The 14315-nt window shown below is 44.7% G+C and overlaps 2 protein-coding genes across 2 annotated transcripts; both read right to left on the bottom strand.

Moving 5' to 3' along the window:
- Positions 1-2079: 2079 nt before the first annotated feature.
- LOC137142867 (olfactory receptor 6P1-like) lies at positions 2080-3018 on the bottom strand. The gene has a single exon (XM_067532340.1). It carries the CDS (start codon positions 3016-3018, stop codon positions 2080-2082), a length of 939 nt encoding a protein of 312 aa, XP_067388441.1.
- Positions 3019-13065: 10047 nt separating this feature from the next.
- On the bottom strand, positions 13066-14034 carry LOC137142873 (olfactory receptor 10A7-like). Its single transcript, XM_067532344.1, has one exon. The coding sequence runs from the start codon at positions 14032-14034 to the stop codon at positions 13066-13068; it is 969 nt and encodes a 322-aa protein (XP_067388445.1).
- Positions 14035-14315: the final 281 nt, after the last annotated feature.

Below are 14315 nucleotides of genomic sequence, written 5' to 3'. Positions count from 1 at the left end.
ATCTGAATCGTCACGCTGTGGCTTAAACTTTTAATTCAGAGTTTATCAACTTATCACTTAGTTTTTTGTTACTGACATCGTGGTTTAATATTTATTACTGTCCATTTGTCATTCCTGTGGTCAGCTGCCATCTAGAGATTGTTAGGAGGGACACACAAAATCCTGGCCACATTAACCTTGTCTTCCCCATAGTGCCCATTCTACACCCTAATCACCCCTTTCCCAAACTTCATCCTCCATTATCCTCAGCTGCCCCTTTGCCATCCCTCACCCTCTGCTGCCTCCAGTGCAGAGCTCACCCCTGCCTGCTCAGCACAGCTGCTTGCACTGGCTATGTTCTTGCTATGTTCAGGCGGTGGAGCTGGTATCCTGGTTTCCTCTCTTCTATTTTAAGCGAGCCAGTCAGAGGACAGCCACAGTGGCCACATCGCCAGATATTGCCAATCTCACCCCCAGCGCACTCCAAGTGTCTCGGTGTGGGTTATTCACACCAGCCTCTCTTTCCATCAGTCGGCCCTTTTTGACTCGGCAGATTATCAGCACTCCATGTTAATGCAAAGCCCCTTCCCTTGGATTATCGGAGTTCATTTCAAAGCCAGGAACGTCCCGATGTATTTCCACAGAGGCTCACTTGTTGGGCGAGGTCTCCACCCAGATTTTGCACAAGTATAACTATTCTAGTTAGCAGTGTGACTTGGTTATGTCAGTACAACCTTTAGTGCGACCACAGTTTCCCAATGTGGAGGTCTCTAGCATTGGTCTGGCTTATTGCCATTCCTGTATGCGAACGAACTATATGGATATAAGCACTTTTACATCACTATAATTGCATCCGCTCGCTGTGGATGAGTGGGACCGCCGGAAGGCCTCAGAGTAACCCAACATTCAGCCCCTCACCTCATTGTTCTCCAATAAACTCCACACAGGTTTTCTCTGATCCAAATCACAACAGCCCTCCCATTGGTTTCATAAATTAACTTCAAGTTCAGAACTAAACCCAGAAGTCTTACCTGCAGCTGCCAACACCCCAAACTGCCCTCTGGTCAGAATCCTTCCTGCCATAGCAGGCTACCCCAGCTCTTCCGGGCTGGAGCAATTCACCCAGTCGAAGGGTTTTCCCTCACTCACTCCCTGAAATTTCACTTCAGCTTTCTGAGCTTGCCTCTTACTCTAGCTCTTTCCAGCTCTTTATTGCAAATTGCCAGGATAGCTAAAGTGGTGCAACTTCCACGTGTAGACAAACCTTTACATATTGATTTATCACCCCAGACACGAAGGGGACAGATAATGGGAGATCTGACAACAAAGACAACAGAAACAGACGTTTTTAGATTTGTTTAGTTTTTATTGATCTAGGCTTTTGGTAACAGACACAGAGTTATTGGCATCTCCTAGAAAATGGTAAAACCTAAGAAGGAGCTGGTGGAAAACATTCCCTCCCCTGTCTCGCCTGTAGGGCCTGATCTGGCAGGTGAAGTGCCCAAATGCTTTTGAAAAGTCCCACTGGGCACCCAAGTATCTTGAGAAACTGGCCTTACGTCACTGCTGAGAAAGGACCAGTAATAGGCCTGTGCTGGGCCCTTTAGCACAGGTTAGACGGTTTCCTTTAGATTCCTGTCCCTTTGGAAAGAAGCCCGGGTATGAAATACACTACAAAAATCAAATGCTAATTCACAATTTCCTAACGCTGGAGTCCCAGTCAGACTTTGCCCCCATATATCTGTATAATATAGGCACCATAGATTTATGTATGTGTGTGTGTATCTAACTCTCTCACCCTACAGGGACCAGATGCCCAGCTGAGTCGCTTTTGCCTGCACCATTTCACTGAGCACAATCCCTCATCATTGGCTGAACTCTGAGCAGCCACTAGTTTACATCTCCCACGAGCCCAGTAACACCCAGCCGTGGCATCTCAAAAAGGCCCTAACAACAACGGGTAACAGGTTCCAAGACGTCTGCACTTCCTCCCCTGACTGTGACTCTAAAAGCCTGACACAGCCCAGTGACGCTTCGGTTAAGGCCCAAAAACCAGCTACTGGCATATCTATTTTATTTTAACTTAAGGCACCTGGTTGGCTACATGAATTTCCTGCAAGCTTTCCTCAAGGCTCCCTTAACCTCTTTGTTTCTCAAGGTGTAGATGAGGGGATTGACCAGGGGAGTCAGGACCGTGTAGATGACAGAGAGAACTTTCTTGAAGTCGCTCAGCGTGTGGGCTGTGGGGAACATGTAGGCAATTAGCAGAGTTCCATAATAAATGGACACCACGATGAGGTGGGAGGAGCAGGTGGAAAAGGCCTTTTGCCTCCCGGTGCTGGAAGGGATTCTCAGGATGGAGGTGATGATGCAGATGTAGGACATCACGGTCAGTAAGAATGGGACCAGTGACATAATCAAAGCTAGTATTAAGGACAATATTTCCATCGGCTGAGGATCACTGCAAGAGAGTTTTACAAGGGGGATAAAATCGCAAAAGAAATGGTCAATGCCATTGGGGCCACAGAAGGTTAACTGTGATATCGACACTGTTGCTATGCTACTAACTAGGAAGCCACCTACCCAAGAGCCAGCTGCGAGCTGAAGGCAAGAGCTGCCACTCATACGGGCTGCATAGTGAAGTGGTTTGACTATGGCTAAATACCGATCGTAAGACATCACCGATAGGAGCAGGCATTCTGTACCTGCTAGAGAACAAAAGAAATAATATTGTGTGATGCACCCACTGACTGTGATGGTTCTTTCCCCAGTCAGGAGACTGGCCAGGAGCCTCGGCAGGATGGTGGAGGTGTAGCAGGTCTCCAAGCAGGACAAGTTCCCCAGGAAGAAGTACATGGGAGTGTGAAGGTGCTCATCAGTGACAACTAGCACCATGATGAGGATGTTCCCAGCCATGGTTATAATGTAGATCACTAGAAACAGCAGGAAGAGAAGGATTTGCAGTTTAGGAAGGGTCCCAAATCCCAGGAGGATGAATTCTGTGATGGACGTTTGATTTCCCTGTTCTGGGGATGCCATGGGGGGGTGTCTATGGGAAAGAAATTCATTCTGTGACATAATAAACTACATTCACTCTGTAATATGTCAGCATTGTTTTCATTGTCTCTCTCTGCTGGCTACAGGACAATAGCTGTGTTAGGAAATCTGTCCCAGAGACCAAGAGATGGCATTTCCCCTCTCCTGGTCTCCATAATTATCTGGGCAGGCTACAGATTCCACAAAAGGTTAGTTTCTCTGCAAACATGAGTAGTAACTTGACATAGGACACCAATGCATTCAAATACAACATGATTGGGCTCGGGTGAAAGAATACACAAACACAGAGACGGGTTCAAATCGTCACACCTTTCACATTCTGGTGCATCAAAGGAGACCCATGTCTCTCACAGATCAGAGTTCCACTGGCAAAATGGGTCAGATTTATATTTTAGAGGAAGGTGCAACAAAGAAAGAAACCAAGCAACCAAGGCTCAGGTATACAATGGTTGGTCAGCCAAATCCAAGAGAATCGTAGTGGACATTGGCCATAAAACCCTACACCTGACATATGGACACGGCCTTAATTAAAAATGAATAAAAAGAAAAACAGCAGCTGGAAAGCAACATTTTGCCTAGAAATGTCTCCTCTATTGCAAGAAAGAATTCTGTATAGAATTTGAACTTTGTATTGAACTGTGCTATTTCCTATTATGAGAGTAGGTTGGTACCCAAATTTCCATTTCATCGCCAATTCCATGATTTGAAATGCTGGTTATCATTCCAATTTTGACATTTAAATATACATTTATCTATTTTATTTTTAATTCTAGGTTATTTTTATTTTACATTACATTGTATTTGATAGTTACATTTTCTATTTTGTTTTATGCTATTTCATAAAATCATATACAATAACTCTTTTCCTAAAGAAATTTGTGTCAAAATTGATACGTTCTCATGGGACATTTTGATCTCGATCAACAAAACATTTCTCCCTGAAAAAATCTCTGTCAAATTTTTATCAGCCCTATATTTCCTTCTTTTTCTTTGATTAAAAGATATTAATGCTCTGCTTGTTGGTGTCTTATTTGTTATCACTCATCCCTATTAGCCACGATATCAGGACGTGATCTTGTACAGAGTTAAGAACAGAGATCATTTTACACTCCGAGATTAATTCTGTTCAGTCTGAGCCTTCTCTCAGAAGAAAAGTTAAAATTTGATCTGTTAAAAGCCTAAGATAAAATTTCCACTGACTTCTGGGATGGGACCCTTTGGGTTCACAGGCATTTGGACAGTTAACCCCTGGAGCCTTCTTTGAAACTTAGAGCTCGGCTTGGCAGGATTTGATTTCAATCAATAGACGTTGGTAAACGTCAATATCAGCTGAAACACCGAAACCACCAACAAAAAATATTGTAACAGTGGGAGTTAGTGAAGCCTCCCCCCCCACCGCCTCTCGCCTGCAGGGATGGTCTCACCGGCTTTGCTACCATGCAGGCAGTAAAAATTAAATTAATTTATAATTGAAACCCCCCCAAAATCAATATTAGTTGTTAAATTGCAGCCCCAATTCGGCAAAGCCTCCTCATAGCCAATGTCTGCTCCCTTCACACTCAGCACAGCAGCAAATATCAACTCTGCTTCACCCACCTCATCTCCCTGACCCTCTCAAAGTGACTGGTGTGACTGTCAGACCAGATTTTCACGGGCTGGTAGGTAATTACAAAGGCTCAAAGATGCCTGAGTAGGGTCAGAGACTAACACCCATCGAGTTCAAATCCCAGCAGGTGTGTCAGCTCTTTAAGAGCTGAAACACCTCCATCCATCTGTCCCTCTGTGTGCCAATCCCTGATCTGTAAAGCCGGGAGAACACCCCCGTGCCGGGTGCTGGGAGGATAGACACATGCAAGACAGAGAGGTGCCCAGATACCATGGTGATGGAGCCAGATAGGGAGCTAAGATAGCAGTGACCCGGCAGCTGTTGTCTTTTTCCAAATTCAGTCATTTGGCTTTGGGGTGGGAGTTTGAGAGAGATCATTGCCCCATTGCCCTTGGATTGCCATGGGATAAGGTACCTGACACACTGACACTGCAAACAATCCTCAAGCTGCAGGAGTAGAGAGGAAAAGGCTGATGTACCTCTAAGGTGGGACTGCCAGCAGCTGCAGTCTCTGTTGTCAGCTCCTCACTCAGCCGTTCAGGGCTCAGGATCCAGGCTACTTCGTCCATCCTCTCTCCCCACCAGATTCACCCACAGCCATGTTCCCAGTAAATAAAAGGAGAACCTCCCCAAAAAGCTGCCCTGTCTGGTAACGTGACCCGTCTCTCATATCCTCAGTCAAATGGGGAACGTCTTTCCTGGTTTGTTTTTATATCCTTCTGTGGTAAGGTGCAGTCTCCTGAGACACGTCTGCTGTGGGGAAGGGAACAGGCGAGGGAAAGCTGGGATTTACTCATCAGTTCTGTAACAATAAATCGGAGTCAAACTTCTAGTCTGAAAGGGAAAGGCCTGGAGAGGGAAGAAGCTTCTAGTTCTGAAACAAATCTCTCTCTTTATTGGATGCACGGCACAGTGTGTGGCAAGAAATAATGCACAGATGTTAGATATTACAGCTGAGATTTTCAGAGATACCTAAGTGATTTAGGCTCTGAATTCCCATCCAAACCCCATAGAAGGTTTTGAGAAATCACAGTTCTTCAACCGAAAATACTCCTGCCTCCATGGCAAGCACACGTGTACCCAGTCCCCCTTCAATAAGCTCACTCGTCACTCCAGGTAACATTTTTAAAAGGGAAAGTGATTTAGGAGCCTAAGTCCCATTTTCAAAAGTGACCTTGTCACTGGAGCTTAGCAGCCTGAGTCTCACCCAAAGGGATTTAGGCTCCTCTGTCATTTTCGAAGTTTTATTATGTGTTTTTTGGGGTTTTTTTACCTATGTTACCCTTAGCTCAGTGCCCCCTGCTCCATCATTTCTGAAACGAGGCAGGGCAGGCTGCTGGGAAAGGCACAGACCATGGAAGCAGGGAGGTTAGAGACCTGAGATTATAAAATCAATATTTCTTGCCATCTCCTAGGAAAGATCCAGCCTTTGGGGAAGAATACAAATATCCATCACTGTGAGTGAATTAGCAGGAGCGTTGTGAGCAAGACATGGGAAGCAATTCTTTCACTCCACACCACGCTGAAAGGCCTCAGCTGGGGCTGTGTGTCCATTTCCAGATGCCACATTTGAGGAAAGCAGTGGACGGATTGGGGAAAGTCCAGAGGAGAGCAACAAATACGATGAAAGGTCTAGAAAACATGAGCTATGCGGGGAGATTGAACAATTAGGGGTTATTTAGTCTTGAGAAAAGAAGACTGAGGGGGGACATGGTGAGAGGGTTCAAACACACAAAAGGTTGCTATAGAGAAGAGGGTGAAAAGCTCTTCTCCTTTACTTCTGAGGACAGGAGAAGTAGCAACGGGTCTAAGCTGCAGCAAGGGAGGTTTGGGTTGGATATTAGGGAAAACTTCCTGAGTGTCAGGGCAGTGAAGCACTGGAATAAATTGCCTAGGGAGACTGGGGAATCGCCACGATTGCGGTGGTTAAGAACAGGTTAGACAAACTCCTGTGAGGGATGGTCTAGTTATCACTTCGTCCTGCCTTGAGTGCAGGGCATGGACCAGCTGAGGTGACCTGCTGAGGTCTCTGCCAGGCCTCCCTGCATCCTCTATGGTGGATACAGATGACCAATATATCGCTTGTTCTGCTTCTCCCGTGGTAACAAACTTGCCTGCCAGAAGCACCTTTACCTCAGTAGAGCTGCTTCCACTCAGAGAACTCAGGGCAGCCCCTCACCTCAGTTTCTCTCCTTCATTCCCCATGTAAGGGAGGAATCCCCCGTCTCAGGGTTTTCCCTGGAGGAACCTCTCTCACTCCCCCAAGTTTCACCTCAGCCTCCCGCGTTTCCCTCTCACTCTGGCTACATCTGCCCTTGGCTGGAAAGTGCCTGATTCCCCTCAGCTCCGGCTCTTTCTCTAATCAGGGCTGGCGTGTCCCAAGGCTCTCCAGCCCAAGGGCGTGTGGCCCTGTCACAGGCAGATATAGGCCGGTACAGTTAAAGGGGTGCAACATTTCTGTCCTGACAAGCCATGACAGGTATTCCTCACATGAGACATGAACTGAGAAGATAACAGGAGGTCTGACACCAAAGCTAAATCCCACAGCCAGTGATTGGGAGTTGGGCATGTAACACACTAAGGTGCCATTGTCAGTTACAAGTGGACATGGTGGAGCAGACACTGCACCGGACTAGGACTCTGGGCTGTTGGTTTTGTTGGAAAAAGATTCCAAATGAGGTTCGTTAGCCCTGCACCAGATAGAAAAGAGATCCACGAAGGTAGTTGGGCAGTCTCCAAGTTTTATTTCTGCAGAGGTCAGACACTTCCCAGCAAGTGGTCAGTGTGAGACCCCGAAGGCATGCTCTTTTGCATATTTATACAAACGTAGACAAAGAAATTATATATGCATAAATCTTAATACTTAATGCTTATAGGTACATTCAAATTATCTCTATTACTATTGGCCTACTTCTTCTAAAGGTATTCATAACAAAAAACATGCTAACAGAAGATTTCAGCTTATCTCTCTGGGCTGCTTGGTCTCTCTCAAGGCTATATAACTAGTTAGAACCAGTTGAGGCTATCTCCTTGCTTCTTCTAGGAATGCTGTCTCTGACCCTGGTACAAAACAAGCACTGTAAGAACAAAAAAGTTGGGGGCTGGCAATCTCTACAAAATAGCAGAACACTAAAAAGAACTAAAATGAAGTAACTGTGGTCAAGCAAACAATTATTTTCTTTCAGACATTAGGAAAAAGTTTGTCTGAGAGGGAATATGATTGAAGTCTATAAAGTCATGAATGTTGTGGAGAAAGTGAATAAGGACGTGTTATTTACCTCTTCACATGACACACAAAACAGGGGTCACAACAATGAAATTAATAAGCAACAGGTTTAAAACAAACAAAAGGAAGTACATCTTCATATAATGCACAGTCAACCTATGGAACTTGCTGTCAGGGGCTGTTGTGAAGGCCACAAGTATAACAAGGTTCAAAAAGAATTAGATAAGCTCATGGAGAATAAGCCCATCAATGACTTTTAGCCAGGGGTGTCCCTAAGCCTCTGACTTCCAGATGCTGGGGCTGGACAACAGGGGATGGATCACTTGATGATTGCACTGTTCTGTTCATTCCCTTTAAAGCACCTGGCACTGGCCACTGTTGGAAGACAGGATACCGGGCTAGATAGAGCATTGAGCTGACTCATTCTGGCCATTCTTATCTTCACAAAACTATCTGGCAAAGTCAGCACAAATTCACAGATAGTTTAGATTGACCCAACACAACATTTTCCAGCAAATAAACTATTCATCCATATAATTGTCACTCAGCTCGACTGGGAACTAAATGGCCCGCACGAACCCCTCAACCTCCCAGCCAAGAATCCATTCTGCACAGGGCACCAAACCAGGAGTCAGATTCTGGTGCCAGATTCTTGTGAGAACTGGGCCTACAATTTTACCCTAATCACGAGTTTAACTGTGGGAAGTGAGTGAAAGATGCCACAATAACCTAGAACAACAAACGTCGAGGGGAAAAGGTACAAAACAGAGACAGAAAGACTTTAATTAGTCTAAACAAAAAGGCCTAATTCAATTACTGTGTTAAGATCATGCCTAGTAAATAAGAAAAGTGTGGAACCAGAAATCAGTGAACCAAAACTGGTGTGTGGGAAACTATGCCTACCTGGTGGACAAAATACTTAAGAGAGTGGCTATTCCACTCTCTAATGCTTTTTGGGGTCCTTAAGAGAAGAGACTTTGGATAGAAATTGGCTTCATCATCATGGCTGCTACCCCCAACATCTCCCAGAACCTCAGGCCTTCTTCATTCTGATCCTGAAAGATGTCTTCACTAGACTGGGTCAGAGAGGGATCCAAGTGACATTACCTCTCTACTGGCTCCAGGTGAATTCCAAAAACCATCTGGGATGAAATGGGATCAGACTGTAACAACAATAGCATCCTCTCTTTTCCCCCGAAGGACAGTTATTACTATCTTTGATACCATGTAAAAGACTGGCAAGCAAGGATTTTGTTCCTTATAAAAACTCTTTCCAGCTATAGGGAAAGGAAACAAGGGATGTTGCTAAAATGAAGGCCTGACTTAATATGTTACATTTCAAATGCTTTAAACATTTTCCCTTCTTTTCTGTATCTTTAATAAAGGGTTAAAAGAATTTTTAATGGTGTGTTCGCCATGGTACTAAGCAGGCTGAGGTTTCTGTCTATCAAACCCTGAACCTTGTTTAACACTGTTTAATGTTGGACAACGATTGGGTTCTGTTAATATCTTGGCCCATATATTCCATCTAATTTAACACAAGGCCGACAAGCCAGATGTTGAGTAGCAGAGTAGTATTTTCCTTCATGAGTAGACCTATTGAAGTGAGTGGGACTAGTCACAGAGTACAGTGCTTCCCTACGTGAGTAAGGAAGGAAGAACTGGGTCTTTAAATTCCCAGAGGCTTGAGTGCTTAGTAAAGGTCAGAATGTGAATCCTTCACACACACTGGTTAAAAGTTACTGTCGCTAATAGCTCCCTTGACTTCAATGGGACAGTTCGTGTGTGTAACTGTTCACTAATGTGACCAAGGGCTTTGTAAGCTGCCTTTCAACACCCAGAACTGGTCACTAGCACCCCAGGTGGCAGATTTTAACCAATGTGATGTGGACTTGAAGCACAGTCTGCAACCCATTCCCTGAGCTGTGCTGCCCTGCCCAGTTCTGATGGTTCTGCACACGGGCCATGCTTACCCATGGTGTCATCCCACTGCCTAGCGTGGAATTACTTCCAGAACAAATCAGGCTCCCTAATGTTTAGACAGGACTGGCGGGATCCCCCTTGATGCCATTCGGAGTTGATAGCTTTTTTGTCTCTCCTGAAGAAACATTGCCTTGGCCTCAAAGACATTTCCACCGCTTGCTACTCTGGGACTCAGTGGGGGTGTACGCTGGAGATATTCCTCTCATGAGAATGAAGTCATCCATCAATTCAGCTACACGTCATGGAACCAGAGCCTCAGCTGGTGAAAATCAACCGCGCTCCACTGACTTGCATGTGGCGATGTCAATTTACACAAACTGAGAATGTGGCCAAGAAAGTTTTGTTCCTCATTTGCTGCATCCCACAAGGTCTCACTGAGTTGCTATAATTTAACACCAAGTTCATTTTAGCCTTAATCACTACTGAGACGTCTGTAAGAACAAAGGCATTTAGTGCAATGGGCCAAATCCATCCTGAGTGTAACACTGTGCACGCCAGTGTTGCTACACCAGTAAAAACCATTGAATTTTAATGATCCCCTCTGCAACACTTGTGAAGTTGAAACTTTTTTGGGATGTTTGCAAAGACTTTTTAATAATTCCCTGTGGGACCCATTCATCTTAGCTTCCTTTCGTGGGTAGCTAATTAACAGAGCTTAGTTTGGAAGCGATAAAACAATACAAATTACAGATCAATAACATTATGATAAAAGGCCATATGGACACTAGATCCGGTAGCTATCCAAATGCTTAGATACGAAGGTGATGGGCACGTAGATATACCTTAGGAAGGGAGAATCCCATGCACAGCTATAGACTGGGGACCGACGAGCTGGGCAGCAGCTCTGCAGAAAAGGACCTGGGGGTAACAGTGGATAAAAAGCTGGATATGAGTTAGCAGTGTGCCCAGGTTGTCAAGAAGGCTAATGGCATATTGGGCTGCATTAGGAGGGGCATTGCCAGCAGGTCGCGGGAAGTGATTATTCCCCTCTATTCAGCATTGGTGAGGCTGCATTTAGAATATTGCGTCTAGTTTTGGGCCCCCCACTACAAAAAGGATGTGGACAAGTTGGAGAGAGTCCAGCAGAAGGCAACAAAAATGACTAGGGGGATGGACCACAGGACTTATGAGGAGAGCCCGAGGGAACTGGGCTTGTTTAGTCTGCAAAAGAGAAGAGTGAGGGGGGATTTGATAGCGGCCTTTAACTACCTGAAAGGGGGTTCCAGGGAGGATGGGGCTAGGCTGTTCTCGGTGGTGGCAGATGACAGAACAAGGAGCAATGGTTTCAAGTTGCAGGGCGAGAGGTCTAGGTTGGACATTAGGAAAAGGTTTTTCACTAGGAGGGTGGTGAAGCCCTGGAATGAGTTACCTAGGGAGGTGGTGAATCTCCATCTTTAGAGGTTTTTAAGGTGTGGCTTGACAAAGCCCTGGCTGGGATTATATAGCTGAAGTTAGTCCTGCTTTGAGCAGGGGGTTGGATTAGATGACCTCCTGAGGTTCCTTCCAACTCTCATATTCTATGTTTCTATGATTAAATGGATACGGATCATTTTTCCAATCCAATTATCCCAGTTTCAAGCTGACTGCAAAGTTAAAGGCATAGTCTCTGAGGCTACATGGCTCTGGAGAAAGCAAATTTGTTTGAACAGATCACAGCAGCAGCAGCAATACAGAGTGAAGTTTGTACCAGCTCTGGTGTGAGCTGAATTGTCGGGTGTCACACTCATTCATAATGGAAAGACAATGAATAAAACAAAGCTTTTCTAAGGGGCTTGAAGGAGGTTAGTGTCCAGCTCCCATTATTTTGTAATGACAATTGCTTAATTCCCTAAGGCCACTTGTAAAATCCCACTCTAAAGTGGCATCACAGTTATCACCAATTAAATAGTCATGTGTTTAGGCTTTTTCGGAGCGAAGCTCCCCTCCAACTCTGGAACTCCATCCATTGTACAGTCGCCATAACCACTCTGCATCCACACTTCAGCGATCACCATTGTGTTTATGACAGTGCTTTCTGTGAAAACTAGGGTAGCTATTCCACGATGCCTGAGGCGGGGAGAGAATGTCACAGGACATACAGACAGATCAGTACATAGGCCTAACCTTTATTCAATAGCCTAGTACAGATTGCTGGAGGGAAGGAAGATGGGACAAATTAGATACACCGGCATGGTTAAGGGATGCTTGGTGCATTGCAGAAAATCAGGGTGGCAGATCAGCTACAGGAGGAGAAGCACTGGCCAGCCTGCACCTTGGCGAGCAGTGACACAATGTTAGCTGCCATCGGCCTGGGTTTTCAGAAGCAGCTAGTGAGCCTGGGTACCGCATTTATTGTGAGCCCACAGTCAGACACCCAAAAATTGGCCTGATCCTGAGAGTGGTGGGGTGCTCAGGACTTTCTATAGATCAGGCCTCTTGAAGATGGCTACAGGAGGGCATGCAAAATCACTTGTCACTTTTCAAAATTGAGGTTGGGCTTTTCAAAAGGGCAAAAAGAGACAGGAGCCTTGTTTCTACCCAATACCACTGGGAGTTGGGTTCTTAACTCCATTAGGCTCCCTGAGAATCCCAGGCTAACATGCAAGCACAAACCATGTTTAGAATCTACCAGGTCATCAGATCATGATTTCCTCACATGTAGACACTTGTCCCAGGAAGGAATGACATACATTGCCATAGGCAATCAAACATTCATGATTCAATTAATAACTTTTGGTTAACATTGATCTTAAAGTTGCAATGAATCTATAGGTAATGCTGTCCAAATCTCTTTCCCAGATCCAGGCAAGCTCTTCTAAATAAATGCAGGTAATTAGAAGACAATCATGCACACATATGGTTCTACATACAGAACATGAACATTATTTTCAAACATCAGATTTTTCAACAACATTTTTCACTGTGAGTTTAAGTTGAGATAAAAAAAAAATCCATGCATATTCGTATGAACTGTAGGTGAGCTTTTGTGATTTTTCCCTTTGGTGTTTCAGGCAGGTATAGTGATGATCATCCTTTCTGAAACCCTGATGACTTTTTTGGACAAAATTTCTAATTTCAACTCAAACAAAATGTTGACAAAATGTTAACAACATTGTTGTGTGTTTCCTTCAGCAGTTTTAGGACAATTGCAGCATTGAGTGCCATTGATGTCAAGGAAACGACTTCAGCTTTGTATAGTTGTGTAACTGATATCAGAACAAGACTTTTGCCCAAATTACTTTCTGTGGGAAAATATTTTTCTCTTCATCCTGTCCCGCAACAATCTCCTCAGAGACCCTATCATCTCCTTGTTCCTCAGGCTGTAGATAAAGGGATTCAAGGTGGGTGTGATGGTTGTGTATATCAAATATGGCATTTTGTTGCTGTCTCGTAAATTAATGGAGTTGGGTCTTAAATATATCAGACTGCTGCTCCCATAATACTTCACCACAATGAGGTGTGAGGAGCAGGTGGAGAAGGCTTTGTGTCTGCCTTCAGCTGTTGTCATCTTTAAGATGGTGGAGATAATAAAGATGTAGGACACAAGGATGAGAGAAAACGGAATGGAGATGACCAGTATAGCAGCTGTAAACAACTGCATTTCATACAGAGCAATGTCAATGCAAGAAAGCTTAATCAAGGGGGGAATGTCACAGAAAAAGTAGTTAATCTGATTAGACCCACAAAATGGCATGGTGAACACCCCGGCTGTCTGTATTAGGGTCACCACATTACCACTGAACCATGAGAGAACTGTCAATGAAAGACAGACCTTCCTGTTCATGATGATCCTGTACCTCAGTGGGTTGCATATGGCCATGTAGCGGTCGTACGCCATGGCGGCCAGAAGGAAGCACTCAGAGATTCCATGTAAAAGAAGGAAGTACATTTGGGCAAGGCAGCCCATGTAGGAAATGCTCCTGTCCGCGGAAAGAAAGTTTACCAGCATCTTGGGGACAGTGACTGAGGTATAGCAGATCTCCAGAAAGGATAAGACCTGAAGAAAGAAATACATGGGGGTGTAAAGGGCTGGGTCCATGATGATGATGATGATGATGATGTTCCCCATCAGGGTAACAGTGTAAATTAACAGATAGATGAAGAACAGAGGCACCTCCAGCTCATGGTGGTTTGCCAGTCCCAGGAAAATGAATTCAGTCACTGCAGTGAGGTTCCCTCTTCTTGATTCTTCTGCATATTTCATCTGTGGCGGGACAACAAATACATAGATATCTTGTGAAGAAATGATCCTCTGAAGGAAATAAGGGGGTGATAGTGAAAGGGACACATGGCAGTTAGGCTTCCAACTTCCATGGGCATTCATTGGGCCCAGATCCCCAAAGATATTTCAGAAGATAACTCCCGCTTATTTCTATGGGTGTTAGGAACCTAAATACTTTTAAGGATTTGGACCTAGCTACTTAACTTCCCTTTGTGCCCTTAAAAATCTTCCTCAGTACTATTGGGGCATATTCTCTCTTCATT

The sequence above is a fragment of the Emydura macquarii genome, unplaced genomic scaffold (genome assembly GCF_026122565.2).
Source record: "Emydura macquarii macquarii isolate MOO-44397 ecotype Brisbane River unplaced genomic scaffold, CSIRO-AGI_Emac_v2 contig_3276, whole genome shotgun sequence".
Lineage (NCBI taxonomy): Eukaryota > Metazoa > Chordata > Testudines > Chelidae > Emydura > Emydura macquarii.
The sequence above is the reverse complement of the archived record's forward strand: the minus strand, read 5'-3'. Positions and strand labels throughout refer to the sequence as shown.

Coding starts and splice junctions, on each gene's coding strand:
- LOC137142867 (XM_067532340.1), bottom strand. CDS start 3,018: ATGGCATCCCCAGAACAGGGAAATCAAACGTCCATCACAGAATTCATC.
- LOC137142873 (XM_067532344.1), bottom strand. CDS start 14,034: ATGAAATATGCAGAAGAATCAAGAAGAGGGAACCTCACTGCAGTGACT.